The following is a 19,760-nucleotide window of genomic DNA, read 5'->3' on the forward strand; positions in this document are numbered from 1 at the left end:
TGGGGGCTTAAGGGGGTCTTTTTTCTGTCAAACTAGACCGCGGCCCTCACCCTTTCTCACACACACACACACAGATAATATACCTGAATGTGTAGCTAACATTAAACAGTACTTCCTTTGAGCAAAATTTATGGATGATCAGTAGCAAGAAACAGCCCCTTTCGAAACCAGAAGAGTACCAAAGCATAAAAAAGTGACAGAGGACCTGTGTTCCACTTCCTACCGATCGGGGCCTGCCCTTTATTAAAAGAAATCCAACCGAAACAAATTAGCAAGGGCCGGGGATGGATGTAAAAATCAGGCCGTAAACTACAGTACAGACAAATTTTTACGTCCGTTTGCCAGGAGGGACATAAACCAGAGAGAGGCTTCAAACTGTGACACAGGATAGAGGCGTATTAAAAGTAAATCTCACGCCCCCCTCACCTCCCCTTTCTTTCTCTCTCTCTCACTCTCTCGCCCCCCCTGCTCTATTGTGCTGTCGTGTTGCTCCACGTTTATGGACTTCTCTGGAACACGGGCCCCGGCCCCTCTTTTTGGGGTCATCAATTAAACAAGGAAGTGCGCTGAGCCTTACAACTCGATTATTAGCCTGTCCTTTTGAAGTTTTATTTTAGAGGGGGGCCCGGGGAGGGGTGTGTGTGTGTATGTGTGTGTGTGTGTGTATGTGTGTGTGTGTGTGTGTGTATGTGTGTGTGTGTGTGTATGTGTGTGTGTGTGTGTGTGTGTATGTGTGTGTGTGTGTGTGTATGTGTGTGTGTGTGTGCGAGGGGGGGGTGGGGGGCGGGTGACGGAGGGGTGAAGGCGGTGGAGGGGGCGGAGATCAGGCCCCTAAATCACTGATGGACGATGCAGCGGCGTTGAAGCGTTGGCGGGCGGTCTGCGCCTTATTGGCCAGGCTTGTCAGGATGTGGCGCTGGCCGTAGACCAGACCTCTCGCCGGGTTAACGAGACAGCCCTGCGGTGGCCGAGGCAGACAGAGGCCAGGGGAGCAGGCACCTGCTGCTGGATGGCGGAGGACAACCTCACACACGCACGGAAGGGGCCGACGCGTACGCAGCCTGCCTGCGTGGACAGACCCCCCCCCCCCCCACACACACACAGGAAGACACACAGGCAGCGCATACAAGCCCACCCACCCCACCCTCATGCACACAGACAGTGTCAGGACACAAGGACAGACAGAGCTTTGCAGCACACCAAATGTACACCTGTGGGAGTTCACAAACACACAACAAATGTATAAGAGTGAGTCTGCTGACAATCATCTGCACTGAGCTACAGCGTTTAACAGTGAACATGTAACAAGATAGCAGGTGAGGAGTTATGTCCACTGTACCTTTTTGGAGCCAGCAAACCCTTCCGACTCCAGGAAGAAATAAGCGAAGGGCATCAGGACGAAGAGGCAGAGATTGGAGGACAGAGACACCAGGTTCCACAGGCCTGCAACCAAACCATCAATCAGCAATCAATAAGAAGCTCTTTCATCATCAGAGAACTTTTCAAATCCTGCCTAGGTGTTAAAATGGATGTGTTTGATTAGAGGATGAGCTCCGTTAATAAGGATTATCAACAGAGTTCATGCCAGTCTGTTTTTCCAGCCACTAGCAGGAACCTATGGACTCTGGCGCCCCTTTGTGGCTGAATGAGCAGGTATTCTATACTGGCACTATCTACAGTACAATCGCATTGGTGTGCTAGTGAGAGAGAATATGTGCTTTGAGATGCAACATATATACAAGACTACTCGTATTTAATCAAGATGCAAGAAACAAAAAGAAAAGAAGTACTACTAAAGGACAAATGATGTGACATACTGACCATGAATGAGCGACCCATTGAGCCACTGAATGTAGTAGTTTTTGGGGAAGGACAGCAGGATCTCGTTACTAATGATAGAGAAAGGCAGGAGGAAGACCGCCCCCCCCGACACGGCCAGGGTGAATGTGCACAGGTAGAGTCTGTGGCAGGAGCCGGACGCAGGTGCACACACACACACACACACACACACACAAACAGGCCATACGACGGACACAACACAGTGAGACATGGGAGACAAACACCAAAGTAGGCACACACAGACCGACAGACACACAGAAAAGGCAATGTTAGGGTAAAAGCACTGCTTTTAGGTGAAATCCCAGTTTTGTTAAAATACTACACATGAAGATTTGGTTATCAGTGCAATCAAAAAAACGAGTTTACAATGGAGCAACACATACTGGAAAAGCTAATGTTTTAATTACACCCTGTTATTAATGGTTGGGCATAACTGTCATCTGGGAATTAGTGTAGGATTAGTCCTTAAATCACATTAACAGATTCTTTGTCTGGCATGACAGAATACAAATAATAAGCAGAATCCTCAAGAAGGAATTAAGTTATTTTGCGTCACAGGCCACTTAAATGCTAGTGCTGGGGGTGGCAGATGGATCACTTCAAGCCACTCCACCCCCTGCCCACCCCCACCCAGAGCAACAGTCCTACAGCCTATGCATCTGGAGGTTGCCAGGTGATTCAGATACTGGAGGTTGCCAGATTGGGCACAAAGGAGTACACCATCTGTTCTATTCTTTAGTTACTGCTGAATTTTCAAAACATTCATCATTTCACTAAAGAAAGAAATTAATTTTAAATGGAACCTATTACTTAATTTGGCTGGGGTCAAAAAGGACAAATTATTTAATAGGTACAAAAACTAGAGAAAAAGCTAACAAAGGTTACAATGCCCTGTGCTGAGCTATAGGAACCTGGAACATTTACCACTTTACCAATCAAGCTAGTTGACATCACTTACGATATTCTGTTGACGACAGCATCTTCGTCCTCCTGGTCATCTGAAGAAAATAAAACATTTTGTCACAGGAAATAAAATAGAACAGAATTGACAGTTACATCCAAGCTAGGACACTTATGGAACTACAAATCACGTATTTTGTAGTTCACACATCCTTTCTCAAAATTAGGCTACAGGGCTGAATGAAAGTCTTACCAGGGATAGCACACTGTCTCATGATATTTTACCAATAGTATAAGGGTCAGTCAGGAGACTGAGGTCGTATTTGACATGATTTCACTGTACACAGACACATCATCTTGGCGGTTCTGCTTCTCTGCCCGAGAACCCGGCTGAGACTTCCGTCTCGAAATCAGCGGCAGAGCTCCGATATCCGTCATTCCCCTGACAGACCAGCAAAGACAGAACCGAGGACAGGACCAGGAGCGGTGGGGGAACAAAGGAACGTATGCACAGAAGCTACGCACTTACATAGCGGCAACGTCAGACCATGAGAGTTCCTGGTCTTAAATAGACGTCCCTGTCGACGTTGGTGAGGATCAAGATGTGCTTCATGTGGTATTGGTATTGAGAACTGGCGCAGTGCCCCTCGGAGTACCGGTATCCTGCCTGAATCAGCCCCCGACTTGTTTACAGTAAAAAAAAAACATAACTCCTAGGAACTGCAGGTAGGGTGTGGCTCATCACACGCTGGTCTGTAAGACTAGTTACACACAGTCCATGCTAGTGTACACAAACATGAAAGACCTGCCCTCAATGTTTGCTGGGACAAAACAAGGCATGCAGAAAGTAGACTTTTCCTTTATTGCAATTCTTTTGGGTTTTCAGTAAAGTAGGCCAGTGAGGTTTGAAACACAAACGTACCTGTTTTTCTTTTGTACCTGGTTATGATGCAGTAGGACACTATGTAGAGCACTGCAAATATTAGGAAACAAATCTGAAAAGAAAAACAGGTTTATATATATTGACAATGAGACGATCAACACAGTTTACGCAGCATTGCTGCAAGCTTCATACCATACCACAGCAAATGGGCTTGAAATCAACCATTTAGCTTAAGTAATGCAAACCATGTAACCTAATATTGTGATGTCTATATTCCCAATGCCCTAACAGTGCAATATACAGTCAGGACATTAGTCATGTAACCTTGGCTGTACATTTAGTTTTTTTTCTTCCATCGGACTGACATGGTGGATTAATGGTACCACCACCATGCATGTAACCTTGATCAGGTTACACACACCTCTTGCCCTCATTATAGACTATCAGGCTCAGCTAGCTAACTACATAGCTTCCACAGGGAGGAATAATTTGTTGAAATGTCAGTCTGTCCGTTTTCAATGACACCTTGTCTTGTTTTGAAGGCCTGAGAAAGTACTGTCTTAAATGTATCGTTTCTCAAAATGGAATACATTTCCTCTACTAAAGCATCATCAAGCTACATGCATACCAACTTTCTGTGACAGCTAACACTGCTGGCTCACAGCTCACGCAGTCCAGCTTTGACAGAAATATCTTATCCCCCCACACACACCTACACACACAGGTCTAATGTTCCCTGACTCGTCAGTGTTTCAGCAGATCTCATCACCTTCTCCACATTACACAACACTGTGATGACTCAGCCAGACCCTGGACTGGCAGGATGCCTTCCCGCTGACAGGAATAGGGCCTGTGCTTACACCACGGCAGAAAGGTTAGATCATTCTTCTCATTCTTTTTTTTTTGTATGACAAAAAGGCGACAAATACAGAACTCTTGACTCAGCATAAATAATAGGAATACACAAGAAAGGCCTGAACAGCTAACATAGCAGGAGTGAGTGAATGTCAAGTGTTAGGACTACTTTTAAAGACTCAATCATTGATCAAATTAGGACCTCAGCTTTCAATGCAAAAAGCATAGCCTACTGATATAATACTGGACTTGTCTAGACCATATTTGAGATGTCTCTAAACACGAAGCAGATCAGCAACTTCTCAAGTCCACAGAGTGGGACAGGTCTAGAGTTGTTGGAGTGAACAAACTAGCACTGGCCCTAAAGAGACACCAGTCTAGGGGTAGATAAGAGTACAGCAGATCATCTGCAGCAGAGCTTGGCTTAGCTTATCACTCAAATTCACAACCGTCAATTGCATATCTGCCGCTTCTCTTCTGTTTTATCTCACGCCTGAAGCAGCTTTGAAGGGCCGTGTTTTGAGTGTCACCACACTCAGGTTTACGTAAGAGAAGATTGATAAGTGACATGGCTAGCGAACTAGGCAGTTATGCAGTGCTATGACCAACCTTTACTTACATGAAACAGTACGGACCTTGGATTGCTGGTGTTGGGTTACCAACACCTAGTCTACACCCTGTGTAGTTTGTATGAGAAGAGTCTCCATGGCCAGACTTAGCAGAGGGCAGACTCGTTTTAAGTGAGTGCAGGGCAGGCACCCCTGCAAGCATTTGACACCTTGATGATATCTGAACTGTCACAATGCAGGGTGACAGTATTAATGGATGTCCTTCACCAGAGATTCTTCACTCATTTTACAGAACATATTGCATAACTTACGACTTGTTCACAGACACAATAGCACATGTTTAATCTAGTGAACCCTCTGCCTTAACTCCAACAAATCAACCTAAGTAGAATGTTTACCCTCATAACGTGAAACTAAGTTGGCATGTACACTGAAAGAGGATGGTCAAAGCTGAGTACACTATAGAGGATGGGGTCATTTTTGTTTAGAACTCAGAACTAACACATGAAAACATGTCAAACTCATTTAGAACGGGATCCCAATGTACAGTAATTGACCATGTAAAAGACGCAGACCAGAAGATATGATGCCAGTGCAAAAAGTAATCAAGCTAATATAACGATACGGATGTTGATTTGATTCGTAAAGCAATGGGATCGTGTTTCGGGATAGGAAGAATGTGCGATGTGATACTGTGCCGGACTATCTAATTGAGATCAATTTGATAGCTTGCTGGTCTTCTACTACACTATTGACGATGTAACTAAACTAGTGGTGCTAAGTAAGTAGCTATACGTTTACGAATTTATAAGCCAACAAGCGAATGGATTGGCAACATAAATAATGCAAATGCATGCAGACTGCTTAATTTATGTAAAATAGCAATTTTGCATATTATATAGCTAGCTACATATTTTGAGCTAACGTTACATTCTGAATGCTAATCTAAGTATCGCTACAAAGCTAGCTAGCTACGGACTAGCTAACTTAACGATTCACCTGTGAGAAAGCCGTCCGATTTGACTTTTTGAGGCCACACAAGCAGCTGCAAGCAAATAAATAAATTGACTTACGATGTATTCTCTAACTTGGCTGTGAAAATTCTGTTCTCTGATACTAACATCGTCTTCTTCCATTCTTCATATTGCAAATGCAAAAACTATTGCCAATCTACAGCTTCGCCAGCTACCGTGACCGCTCGAAAAGCTCAGCACTGACAGGTCTTTCCCCCTCTAACGACACGCCCCAAAACAAAATACATCATCATCATGCGACATTGCTGCCCCGGAAGAACATCGTATATATTTCGGGGTCATCTATCAACAACAAATGAGCAATGGCAGCCTACATGGATATGCATGTGTGCAGGAGCTCATCCTGATAACAATCTAGACAAACTACATAATATAACTATAGATTGTATCTAAATGTTCTGTAGTTTTGTTTAAATGTTGTTTTGCTAGTTTAGGTTTCATATACCGAGACATCTTAGACACCAAGAGAAGCATTTAGTCAACCAGTCACGTAACCAAACTTGCTAAAAACTGATAGATCATATATTTTCATTGCATATTTGTTTTGCAAATATGAAACCTAAAGGGAAATTGAAGAAAAGGGGAAAGAAAGACACAGGTAAATTACTGAAGTACATGGAATTAGTCGACGAATTTGTTCAAAGTAAAAGTGGCGGATGTGATGACACTGAAGATACTCGTGGGGTAAGGTTTGTGAAGAAGAAAAGTCGAAAAGAACTGCGCAAAGAAAAGCGAAAGTTGAAAAAGACAAAGATTAAAAATCACTATGAAGGCTACAAGCACCTGAAATCGGACAATGAAGACATCACAACCCCATCTAACAAACCACAGCTAAAGAAGAAGGCAACAGAGAAAGCAACAAAAGAATCTCCGGCTCAGAAACCCAAGCCTCAGGTTGAAGACACAGTAAAGAAGCAAGACCCTGCTAAAACGAAACCTCAGCGTAACCCAGCCTCTAAGAAAGGAAAAAAGAAGAACAAGCTACAAGAATCTAGAAAAAAGGCTCTTTTGGAGGCAAATGTAGTTGAGGACAGAGAAATTAAAAAGTTAGAAAAATTTCTTGGCTTCAACAAGAGGAAAAACAAAAAGAGTCTGCCCCAGTCGTTCACAGCTGATGGACTTGATTACATCCTAGGTGTGCTGGATGCAGGGTCGTCAGCAACTGGGATGTATGACAGCGATGATGACATGGACAAGGCCAAAGACAACTTTGAGAAGCTGAATGGCAGCGACTCTGAAATGTCTGGTGAGGAAGAAGACAAGGGAGATGATTCTGACAGTGAAAACAGTGAACAAGAAAGTGACGAGGACCTTGATATCATTGATGAGGAGGCTGAGGATGAACAAGAAGATGCATTAGAGGAGGAAGAGGAAGAAAAGGATGATAAGATGGAGGTGGAGGATGATGGAATGCACGAGAATTCTGGCTCAGATGCTGAGGAGGAAAGAGAGGAGGAAGGGGAATCAGGCAGTGAAGTAAAAGCACCAGGACCAAAAGACGAAAATGTAAGTTGACATGGAGAATTATTATTATTATTAATTACATTGTCTAGTCCTACTCTAAAACTAGGTATTCACACTATCACAACCCTTTGTTCCCCCTGAAATTTGTAGACTGCCTCTCTGGCAGGGAAATATGTGCCACCTCACCTGAGAGACTCGGGAGATGAAAAGCGTAAAGTTGAACTTCAACGACTGAAGAGGAATGTTAAAGGACTGGTGAACAGGTATTGGCTTTATCTCATATGACTAAATGTATCTCAAAATCCCATTTCAAATCTTTGCCGATTGATGTATTTGTAGCTCTAATGAATCCGTCATTAACCAGACTTCCTCTCCGTGGCTGCCAGGCTCAGTGAAGCCAACATGGCGTCCATTTGCAGCCAGCTGGAGGAGCTGTACATGAGCTCCAGTAGGAAGGACATGAACGACACCTTGACGGAGGTGCTTCTGGCAGCCTGCACCAGCCCAGCCCTGCTCCCCGACCGGCTCGTCATGGAGCATGTCCTGCTCGTCAGTGTTCTGCATCACACCGTGGGACTGGAGGTAGGCCTCGTCAGCACGTGACTCCCCAAACGGCCTCAGATCTGAAAGAGATTCCTTTGAGAGTAGGTCACAGACATGACTCATACAGGTTTGTTTGGAACAGATGTGCGCAAGCTCATGCTTTCGTGGTGACCTGTAGTTCACCCCACTTACTGTCTGCTCGTTTGATAAGAGTACAGACCGGAGAAAAGGGGCTTTGTATCAACAGGTGTGTCTGTATGTGTGTGTGTGTAACCATTAACCTGGGAATCCTCATTAGCCCCTGATTTGATTAGGGCTTATTTGTTTTAGGCCTACGTGATATGTGTGTTTTCCCACCAAAGTTCTTTGTAAGCTAATAGCCTCTTTGATTCATGAGAAAGTGACATTTCACACCTCTGCATGCTTGACTTGGATGTTAATCTAGCTCTGTTCCATGTTGACTTTACCTTGTGTAAATGACCACACACAGATACATATAATTGACTATCAACACAAAGGACTTTTTACTGTGTTTTTGCTAATTAGATAGTACTAGTATTCTCTATTTTACAATGAATGACCTGACCAGTGATATTTGCTATGATTTCTTTCCAGATTGGAGCTCATTTTCTGGAAACGGTAGTGAGGAAGTTTGACGAAATGTACAAGACCCCAAGCGAGGGCAAGGAGTCTGCCAACCTGGTTGCCATCGTGGCACACCTCTACAACTTCCAGGTGGTCCACGCCATGCTCATCTTCGACGTCCTCAAGCTGCTGGGGGAGTCCTTCACGGAGAAGGACATCGAGCTGATGCTGTTTGTGCTGAGGAACGTGGGATTTTCCCTGCGCAAGGATGACGCCACGGCTCTCAAGGAGCTCATCACCGAGGCCCAGCGCAAGGCCAGTGACGTGGGGACAAAGTTCCAGGATCAAACCAGGGTGGGGTACCTCTCTCTCTTCGCCATCATTCACACCATGTCGATGTTGTTGTTGTTGTTATCTCATATCTAAGTCGAAACTATTCACAATTAGTTGAAAGAAATCCTTGATTTACTTGTCTAGCTGTCTCGTGACTTTTCTCCTCAGGTGCGTTTCATGTTGGAGACCATGCTGGCTCTGAAGAACAACAACATGCGGAAGATTCCAGGCTATGACCCAGAGCCTGTAGAGAGACTAAGGAAGCTGCAGAAGACTCTGGTAGGTGATTGTCCTCCAAGCTGCCAATCAATAAGTCGAGTCTAGTATTGCCGGTGCCATGTAGTGGAAAAGCGGTTATATTTGAATAGAAATACCTTTTTTTTCCAGTGACTTGGCTTGGGTCCTCATACTGTAGCTTGTAGATCTCCCACCAGGAGGCGCTGGAATGTCACCTACAGTTCTCGCAACTAAAGTTACAGCTATTTGAAACGTGCATCAAACTTGCAACGTATCTCTGCGTCTCGGCAAATGAATTGATTAAAAAATGACCCCGTGTTCAAAGTAGATCCTCTTCATGGTTGGGGTTCACCTATCAAAAGTTCTCAATGTTTAGACCATTTCCTGTTGACGACTAATTCCTGGTGAACGTTCCCACCCAGATCCATCAGAGTGTGGGGGGCACTGACGTGAAGCTGAGGGTCTCCCTGGAGAACCTCCTGGCAGCAGACAAGGTTGGCCGCTGGTGGATCGTGGGCTCGTGCTGGACTGGAGCCCCCATGATAGGGGCCCGGGACAGCCAGGACCCCAAACAGCCCACTGCAGAGGGAAAGGTACAATACATGAAACCCTACTTGAAATATTTGACAATAATTTGAATCTACTGCATGCTTTTGCTACATCTGTATATTTGAGGATGTCTCAATTGGCCTTACTTGGCCAAAGCTTGTGTGGAATATGTTTCTGCTCTCGCGATGGACAAAGAATAACCTTTTTAGGGGTTCTGGTCTTGCCTCCCCAGTTCAGCGCCAAGGTTTTGGATCAAGCCCGCAAACAGAGAATGAACACAGAGATCAGGAGGAACATCTTCTGTGTGATCATGACCAGCGAGGACTACATGGATGCCTTTGAGAAACTGTTGAGGTGGGTGCGGTAATCCTACGTTTATAGACTACTCATTTCTCCAAACCCCTGTCAAGCAATCAAATCCATTTTAACGGACGTTTGTTTAGCACACACTGCTTTACTAGCTTATCTGTAGCTCACTTTCACTTGTATATCTGTGTGTTTTATGAAGTATAATATGGCCGTTCATTGATTTTAAATAAATGTTGTGTTGTTATTGTGTTGTTCTCTGTATGCAGAATGGGTCTGAAGGGTCAGCAGGAGAGAGAGATAGTCCATGTGCTGATGGACTGCTGTCTGCAGGAGAAGACCTTCAATGCCTTTTACGTTGTGCTGGGGGAGAAGTTCTGCACACACGACAGACGGTTCCAGGTAGGCACTACAAATTTGATTTGATTTATTATACTAATCTATTCTACAAGATTCCAGTTCCCATTGCTTTAGTTAATGATAATTAAATCATTCATAAAAATAGATATTTTGAAAAGGTTTAATATGGGGAATAATATTATACATACATATACAAAAAATAACATGAACAAACTACTTGATTTGTATAATCTTCATTCTATGTCATCTGGCTATGACCCATCATTCACCTCAGCAGTGTGGGAACCAGGAGGAGACTAGCACCTCTCCTCAGATAGTGTTTGTCCTAAGCCGTGAAACCAAACAATGGTGGCAGGTGACATCTCATTTCCTCCTTCTCAACTTCCCAGTAGGTCACAGGCCTGCTATCTGACACTGATAACCATTGTCCATCTAAGAGCTTTGACCACAGCCCAAGGGGACGTTGGTTTTTCACAAGCTAATTGGACTGTGATGATTTTGATCTGTTGAAGGTCACTTGTTCTAAAAACAAATCCAAAAAATGAATGTTGTTGATTGTACCTTGTGGTTTTGGGGGGGAATAGTTTAGAAAATATATAATTAACTGGTCTTTTGGATAAATCAGTCGAATTATAACAAAGTGTCTATTGTTTGCTAATTAGAGTGTCTTCTCTGATCTTCTTGAAACGTTCTCCCCCCAGATGACCTTCCAGTTCAGCCTCTGGGACAAGTTCAAAGACCTCGACAGCCTACACAGCAGCACATTCAGCAACCTGGTTCAGCTGGTCACACACTTCCTGCAGAAGAAGTGCCTCTCCCTCTCCATACTCAAGGTGCACTTCTCTGACTGAATAAAGTGAATTTATAACCACAGCCCACCCTATTATAGGAATGATGAGGATACTTGTAATATTGAACATGTACTCGGTTTGTATTTAAATTGACTTACTCAGTTATCGCATACATTTTCACGATGAGTGGCACCAGGCAAAATGGAACCCCTTACATTAGCATCGTATGTACCAGGTTCTACCAACTGACCGTCTTATTCCTTCCTTGAAGGTGATAGAATTTGGGGAGCTGGACAAACCAAAGGTCCGTTTCTTGCGTCAGGTGCTGACTAAACTCCTCAAAGAAACTGAGCCGGAAGTTCTCGAGAGCATATTTGGACGGTGAGTGTCACGCATCAATACGTCTAGCTAAGCATATGAAATGAAGAATTATTTTGGCCAAACAATATTTTAGTCCAGTAGAAAAGAGTATCTCACTCCTTTGTGAAAATAAAACCTGTTAAAAACACACACCTCAGAGAGAGGACCACCAGGCAAAGGTCTGGTTATCAATGTCCCTCATTGTTTTCCGTCCACCAGGATTTCGGGAATTCCCAAGCTTGGAATGCTGAGGGAGGGCTTGAAGCTTTTCATCAGCCACTTCCTCCTGAAGAACGCCCCGTCACAGAGCCCAGCTGAACAAGCAGCGCTGCTGTCCGAGAGAGCCCGGGTCGCCACTAAGGCCATGGAGGCCAGAGAGGCCAAACTTAAACTGTAAAACACACACACAGGGAGCTCCACGGGAACAAATGAGGCCTGTAAGAAGGAAACTACAAAGAACGAGAGGGCTTGAGGACATGAATACATTTAAAGAGGTGTGGACTGAATAAGATAACATTGACACTGGATGGTTGTTGTATTCTTATCCACTAATACCATGATAGAAGGTGTCAGTCAGATATGAGTATACAATTCTGTACTGCAATCGATTAGTACAGTAATTGCTGTGTATGCATATCTGTTCATGCATCTTCATCTGAAAGTTGAGTTGAACTCTGTTTTATCATTTGCCAATGGTAGTAGAATTATATTAATACCTTTTTGAACAAATTTATTATGATTTTGGAAATGGCATTTATAAACTTCCGCCATCCTTTTAAGAGTCAGTTGTTCATTTTTTGATAAAGGAAAATATTGAAGCTATTCACCTCAAGTTGCAGGCAATAGCAGCTGCACATTTTGTGACACATTGGACACAGTCCTTTAGGGGGCAGTGTCTGTCAGTATCTTGCAACACAAGCAGTTTTAGTAATGCACATTCTCACGATAAAACAGTGAATGCTTTTCAAACCTTACTAAATCTATATCCCCTTTTCTGTTAAGTGACTAAAAACATTACCAATCCCTCTTGAATTCTATATCTACTAACCTATCTGGACTAATGGTAATGTATCTTTTTAGTGTCAACCAACAGATTAGGCCAACACATCATCAACGTATCCTTCTATCCCTTCACAGTGTTAGCACAACAGAGTGAGCGCTCCAGTGTTTGGTTTCCAGGCTATTCTTGTGGTTCCCTGGCCCGGTGGCACCCTTGTCCAACCACATGCACTACATAGCAGAGTCACTCTGTTACATTTGATGCCTGCTACTAATAATTAGCGCTATTAGCTATTAGCATGGCCTGCTGAAGACCATACTGAAGGATGGTGTAGCCGGAGGGCAAGACACGGTCACTGAGGTCATTGGAAGGAAACTACCCTCTTCCATCCATCGTTTTGCTCATGGATTAGGAAATGTATCACAGGGATGCAAGTTTGGTCGTCATCCCCCACCTATCCTATGCACATGTATGCATCCTTATCCAGATGATAATTTTCACATTATGGGAGCCTAAGTCCCAACATTCTGCAGCCATAACAAGACAGATGACTTTACTCTTCAGCTAAGAATCCAAAACAGCAATGATCCTCAGAGACTGTGTAGCTAAAATAAACATGACACATAAACATACTGTAAAATACCCAGGAAATGCTATTCAAAGGGGTAATTTATTTGAACACCATTTCACTCGTTTTCCACACCACCCCATCATCCCATTCAATCTTTATTAAGTACTGTCATTCTGTTTGGGCTGTTGAATTTCTGAGACAAGGCTAAATCTGAGATGAAGATAGTGGCTCTACAGAGCCACAGTACATAGGCTATTGTATGCAGGTGCTACAGAGTACTAACCCAGGTAGGTGTGTGATGAACCAACAATGACCCTGTAATGGTGTACTACAAATGTGTGGCATTTGAACTGATGGCATAGAGGTATAAATGACTTGTCAAATGACAAGTCATTTAATGGCAAAAGGTATTGGATCCCAGGTGTTTATCCATCAAGGAGTTCTCTCACTGGGATTTTTATTTTGTTTAGCTGAAAAAGCAGGTATATCTCTTTGTGTCTTCACCTTTGAGTAACTTGTCATTCGATCAGGAGCAACATATGTTGTGCAGTAGGAAAGCAGACTACTTTGAATTTCTATTTTTCTGTGTAATAATAGGGTTTTGTTACGACAGCATTTTAGAACACTTTTCAGAATGGCTTTGAAGTTGTTTATAGGCCCACATTTATTTTTGACCAGGTAGTCTGACTAGACGATTTAATGGCCTAAAGTGCAACAAATATGACTGATTCAAGCAGATGTAAAAAAAAAAAAAAAAGAGATTGCTTTAACCTACAAAAAAATCAGGTTATTGTAGCTATTTAATTAAGGAATGTGCCCATTCAACAGTCACATAGAAATCGGATGTTTTCAATCCGGTGAAAATAATGTTTGTATATAAGACAGGCGCGGTGATTGATGACCTGATCTAGAAGTTTATTAATACGAGCCCATTGCTAGTTTGGTGTGAAATGTTTCCAGCGACTGAGTCGGACTTGTGTTTGCCCTCGCTGCACGTTTGCACAGATTCGACAGAGCTATTAACAACAATTCCCATGGCCCGACCTGTCAGACGGGTGGGGACAACACGGTCTTCAATGCATTCAAGTCACTCACAGCTTATAACACACTATAAATAAACAACCACACTAAATCAGCATTGTATGGTAGCCCCATGAATGGAGGAGGCATGTAGAATAGGCAACAATTCATTTAATTCACGACCGCAAACAGTGTTAAAAACACAAAGCAATTGCATTTAATATAAAACGAATTTATTTAATAGTCTGCACCGACATAGACGCTAAACAATAATTTAGCATGCATTGTTATAACCCTTTTTATAAATATACAAAAATAAACACGTAACATTTTCTGCACTTAAATGGTTTGACACAATTACAGTTACACCAAACACCAAATAAACAAATATTTTAATGCAGTGGCAATACCAAAATACCAAATATTAGTCTGCAGGGTCGGAATTTTCTTTTGGCCATCATATGAATGGAAAATAATTTTAAAAATCCCACAGTGGACAACGCAATATTGGAGTATAGGCCTATCCTGAGCCGAATGGGTGAAACATAGAATTTGCACATAATACATGCAACGTTACAGACAGCGCGGTATTCAATAACACTAAACCTAAATCTGCTCCTTGTATTGCTTGTTTGGGCCATTCATTCTGCAATCTGCACAGTTAGCACATGGCTCAAATCCCTGAATATCGGTCAGGCATCGCCCAGTCAGTATTTTTTTTTTTTTACACATTATGGTCATTATTCCAGGTAGATGATTGCCGTGCTTGATGTCTTATCTTTACATGCAGCTGCAGATTTCTGAAACTTCCCAGTCACTTTTTAAAGGAGCTGCAATAATGGCAGGTGGCCAATGCCTTTCAGCAGTCTCAAGGTTGAGGACTTATATCACTGGTGTGGTTTCGTTCGTCTTCTGACGAACAATCTGACGAGTTGTAGAAGTTATCACCTTCGTCGTCATCGCTGTCCCTAAAGTCTCGTATTCTACCACCTTTGACAGATTCTGTTTTATGATAATCCGTTTGTTCTAGTCCGTCAGATTTCTCCTGACCATTTTTCGTGCTTTTCTGTTTCTCGGCTTCTTGCGCCGCTTGCTCTTTGGCCTTCTTACTCCGCTTCCATTTCATCCGTCTGTTCTGGAACCAAATTTTCACCTGAAAATAAAAACACGTTCTAAGGAAATAGCAGGTAAAAGCACTTGTTATGGGCTACAGCAAATGCGTAGCTTTCTGTCTTGCTTAATGGGCATCCAGTGACACTGACCTATTGTGGGTTACACTAGTGGCATACTGTGATGATCAATTGTTTGCTAATAAAATAGTCTGAATATCGGCTAGATTTAAGCATTCTTACCTGTGTCTCTGTCAACATCAAGGATGTTGCCACCTCAAAGCGCTTCGGTCGCGACAGATACTTATTCAATTTGAATTGGTGCTCCAGTTCTAACAGCTGCTGGCTTGTGAATGCAGTTCTTGGTCTTCTACACTTTCCAAGTAAGTTGGACTGCGCCTGAGCTGAAAAACAAATCAGAAATAATGTTGGCTGAAACAGCAGTTTTGTCTGCTATGGAAAGATTATAGAAGGCTGACTGTACGGAAATAGCCTGTAAAACATGCCAAATATCAACATACACTTGATTTGGCTGAGATATCCAAACTATCTAATGTTGTCTACATTTAAAATTACATTCAGAACAGTTAGGCTACAAGCGTTTTATTGGAGGTACACATTTTTTTGTCAATGTAGAGATGTGAAGACATGACATCCGAACACTATGCTTGTTGAGTTTAATTGCCATCAACTAAACCCCTACAACGTATTTTTGAATAAATGTAACGGGCTTAGCTATTTGCCACCTCATTTTGAACGAATCTGTTAAAACGAACAGAAACAAAAAGGCAGTATCTGGTGAGCAAATAGTGTGTCGGCTGTGGGTTTCACACTCTTCCGTCAGTTTCCCACTGTCCATTATCTGTTCATTTTAGTTCCCCTCAGAAAAACTATCGCTCTACTTCTCATCTTTGGCTAGTCTGAAACATCTTTTTTGTCTGCCAAATGGCTGAAAGTCGGAACAATACATTATGCAGCAAAATCATCGGTGCACGAAAAAAACACACGAAAAAATACCCAACCCAAACGTAATTGTTGCCCTTCTAACAAGCCTAAGATTATTTACTCACAATTAAAATCGGGCATTTTCGGAAGCATCATGCCTGCAGTGGAAACCCGCAACCAGTGGTCCAGCTGAAACGTCCCTGCCGTAAGTTTGAGGGAATCAGGGTGATGGTGATGGGATCCATGTGGGTAGGAGTAGGACAAGGCAGGGTGCTGACCAAGGGCGGCCGCCGAGTAGGTGTACATGGGGTGGCCGTAGAGAGCCTGTGGGGAGATCCCCGCGCTGCTCTGAGGATGTAATCCAACCATGCTATGTGGACTGTTTAAGAAGCCCGGTTTAGGGATAAAGCCACAAGAGGAAATCCTCGGTGGAGACGGCGTCTCTGTGCGTAAAGAGTCGGCACTGGCGTTTAGTTCGGAAGCTGGTACACTACCGGACGAGGATATGGAAGAAGACGATAAAGAAGTCACAAGAGCAAGAGGAGATGTTTGTACTTTAGGTGGATCAACAGCTAGAAGCGCGTCAATGCGAAAGTTTTTAGATTTCTCCATTTGGCCCTATATGTCCTCGTCGTTTTCAGACGTTTATCAGTCGCGTACAGACGATGTCGAAGTGATACTGTTCCACCGCTCAAAGTTATGATCTAGGTTGAAGTGTGAGTGGTGAAAGTCAGTGTGACACTTAATTCCTATTCGATAGGCGATTGGTCCCACCCGTTTGGCAGGGGGTTGTCCCATTGGTAAGTGCAGGTCGTGTTTATAGCGCATTTCGTTGGCGCAATATTACCCTAGAAATGACCCGTCCCCTGTTCAGTCGATAATAATATGGTCCTGTTTTAGAAAACATTTTGTTGAGCGGGTACAGTCACACGTCAACAAGGTACATTATGCATGACTGTCAAATAGAAATGTGTAGCAGTTAAATAAACTTATTAATAATAAAATCAAACGTGTCATTGGAACAGTAGCCTCAAATAAAATATTTTTTAAAGAACTTTTGGCAAATATGAACCCTTAAAGGTCAAAGGGACCGGCCTGCTAGCTTTTAAGACTAGTTCAATTTGTTTAATGGTTCAATGAAACTAGGTTCAAGTTATATGCTTAATAAAACAGAATTCACTTAATATTTCAAATGTTTTGTTTTTATAGCTTATGTTGCATATACAAATGGCTTGCTTGAAACCGCGCAAACAAAAAATGCAAAAGTCGCAGGAGCGCACATGGCACAAAAGTTGCATTTGCAATGAATTAATGTTGCACAATTTATCACATAAAAACATGGTTTGTTACTTTCTATAGACCCTGTGGGAGATAATCGAATGCAAAATGAATCCTTTGGGTTTATAGTTCCCTCCGTACAAAAATTATGTCACAAATGAATAACTCTATGCATGACCTCTCCATGCGTCTTCGAGGCCAGCTGGGAAATTGAACTAAGAGCCGCCTTATGCCACTTCCCAAACCCAGAATAAGTATTTTAGTTTATTGCTTGCATGCCACACACTAGTAAAATGAGCTAGATGTGCATAAGCTTGCATAGCTGTGCATGTCATTCATGAAAACATCCGAATGCACTCTTTTGCAAAAGGAAACAAGTTTTGTGAAATTAAATACACATTTTGCAATTTAAAAACATGCTAAACATAACATGAAATCGACGATGAGGCCGTTCAGTCAATAACACTAAGGTTATTTGACGTTTTCCACAAACTTGTAACACAAATAATTATTGAAAATGTAGCCTTTAGAAATATCTCCCGTGAAACATTGTCATTTCAAATTCAATCTAATCAGAATATCCTCTAAACAAAATATTTCTATAGGTGAATTGAATGGGAAAATTATACTTACATAGGTAGTATAGCCTAAAAACAGTTTTTTTTTTAAATGACAGGCCTAGTTAAAAATGTTTTCTTATGCATATTTGTCATTATTGTAAGCAATGATTCATATATTAGACCAGAGAAATAACAATTAAAAAGTATGGACTGATAAGAGCATTAATGCCATTTTATGTAGCTAGTTTCGACTTGCATGTTTTATAGGCCTGTCTCCACACAATTTCGTTTTGAGACAGAATATGTAAAGACATATTCCAACGTTTGCGTAGAGCACATACTTCTGCAACATTTTGTATACTATTAATGAAAAAAAGGCTATATTGTCTGTATTGGTCAAAAGTTGAATAAATAATTGGTATTATTGTGACAAAGTTCACATCATTTGTACATAAATTAAATGGGATGGAGAGAGAGGTGTGTTACATATACGTAGCCCATATATGTTTTGTGGAACTCTGGGGTTGGCTGTCCTCCGGTCTAATAAGCCACTTAAAGTTAATGGAGGAAGAGGTCAAAACGAGAATTATTGACACCCTGTTGCCCTTAACCTGTCTCCCAATAAAGCTGATTAGTTTTTGTCAATTCATCAGCTAACCGCTCTCATGGGACAGGCTCCGACGTTTATTTGCTCGGGGGAAATCAACAAGTCACGAGTAGTCCCAAGTAAAGGATCACCATTTAATTGGGAACCTTGATGATATCATGACCGATTATGATAGCTCAGCTAGAGATTGATGTGTGGCATGAGAACGTAATGGGAGGCACGTGCACCAAAGAACTTAACCTGCAGGTAAACCTGCAGCGAAGTTTGATATTTCATGTCTTTAGCTAAATGTAAGGTCTTCATCATTAATTTTGTTATTTTGTTAATTAGGACATTGATTAAATAGCATATTTTGACAGACCATCTGAGCTAAATCCTGCTTTATCAAAACGCAATATTCCTACGTCACTTAGCCTATATCTTATGCCTCTGGTCACGCATGCCATACGATGTGCTTTGTCCCCTCTGCATGGTTTAATTTCATTAAGGGACCACATGAATACTTCTATTAAAGCACCAGTGAAATATGAAGCCATTTAGTATTGGCCTGACCAATCACCAAGATTTATGGCCCCTTTTCATCACATCAAGAGGGGAGAAAATTAATAAGGAACCCTGAGATGGAAACGGCCCCTAAAACCCCAGTCTTTCCTGAAAGCTGTTAATTTGCGCCGTAATTACTTTCACAATTAACTAAAATACAAATCAAAGTGACAAATCGAGATAGTTTATATATTAATTACCTTCTGTAAATGTGTTCATTATGAAAAGACAATTTAAGGGGACCTGCACTGTCTCTTTTATTGCAATAAATACATTCAATTAAATTGGCACAAATGGCTTCTGCCATGAAACGTATATGACTGCTTTTAAACACATTTGCGGCTCATAATCATTTCATCAATTTAATATGTTGAGCAAGCCATCCCTGAGAGCATTTTTCTCGGTAAAAAAGACCTTGCACGATAGACTCTATTACTAGATATCATTAGTGGGGAGATCAGGGTCCTCCAAGACTTAATTGCATAGGTTTTTGAAGACTGCAGGGACTGAATAGACATA

At 42.2% G+C, this 19,760-nt stretch overlaps 3 protein-coding genes across 3 annotated transcripts in view; 1 reads left to right on the forward strand and 2 right to left on the reverse strand.

The window, feature by feature from the left end:
- The window catches only part of lmbr1 (limb development membrane protein 1), a 32,123-nt gene extending 25,903 nt beyond the window's left edge, over positions 1 to 6,220 (reverse strand). Inside the window, exons 1-5 of the mRNA XM_067251639.1 lie at positions 6,120 to 6,220; positions 3,662 to 3,734; positions 2,798 to 2,837; positions 1,822 to 1,961; positions 1,340 to 1,443 (exon numbers count right to left, since the gene is read on the reverse strand). Of these exons, the coding sequence (XP_067107740.1) occupies positions 1,340 to 1,443; positions 1,822 to 1,961; positions 2,798 to 2,837; positions 3,662 to 3,734; positions 6,120 to 6,182 (420 nt within the window). The 5' untranslated portion in view covers positions 6,183 to 6,220. The remainder of the gene's footprint in view (positions 1 to 1,339; positions 1,444 to 1,821; positions 1,962 to 2,797; positions 2,838 to 3,661; positions 3,735 to 6,119) is intronic.
- A 187-nt stretch (positions 6,221 to 6,407) lies between these two features.
- Positions 6,408 to 12,388, forward strand: nom1 (nucleolar protein with MIF4G domain 1). Its single transcript, XM_067251672.1, has 11 exons — positions 6,408 to 7,586; positions 7,695 to 7,807; positions 7,931 to 8,126; positions 8,703 to 9,026; positions 9,174 to 9,284; positions 9,665 to 9,835; positions 10,024 to 10,145; positions 10,367 to 10,499; positions 11,159 to 11,290; positions 11,520 to 11,629; positions 11,828 to 12,388. Exons 1-11 carry the CDS (start codon positions 6,633 to 6,635, stop codon positions 12,003 to 12,005), a joined length of 2,544 nt encoding a protein of 847 aa, XP_067107773.1. The 5' UTR covers positions 6,408 to 6,632; the 3' UTR covers positions 12,006 to 12,388.
- A 2,556-nt stretch (positions 12,389 to 14,944) lies between these two features.
- On the reverse strand, positions 14,945 to 16,865 carry mnx1 (motor neuron and pancreas homeobox 1). Its single transcript, XM_067252109.1, has 3 exons — positions 16,379 to 16,865; positions 15,552 to 15,712; positions 14,945 to 15,352 (listed from the first exon to the last, which is right to left on the reverse strand). The coding sequence occupies exons 1-3, from the start codon at positions 16,863 to 16,865 to the stop codon at positions 15,068 to 15,070; spliced, it is 933 nt and encodes a 310-aa protein (XP_067108210.1). The 3' UTR covers positions 14,945 to 15,067.
- Positions 16,866 to 19,760: the final 2,895 nt, after the last annotated feature.

The sequence above is a fragment of the Osmerus mordax genome, chromosome 15 (assembly GCF_038355195.1).
Source record: "Osmerus mordax isolate fOsmMor3 chromosome 15, fOsmMor3.pri, whole genome shotgun sequence".
Classification (NCBI taxonomy): Eukaryota; Metazoa; Chordata; class Actinopteri; order Osmeriformes; family Osmeridae; genus Osmerus; species Osmerus mordax.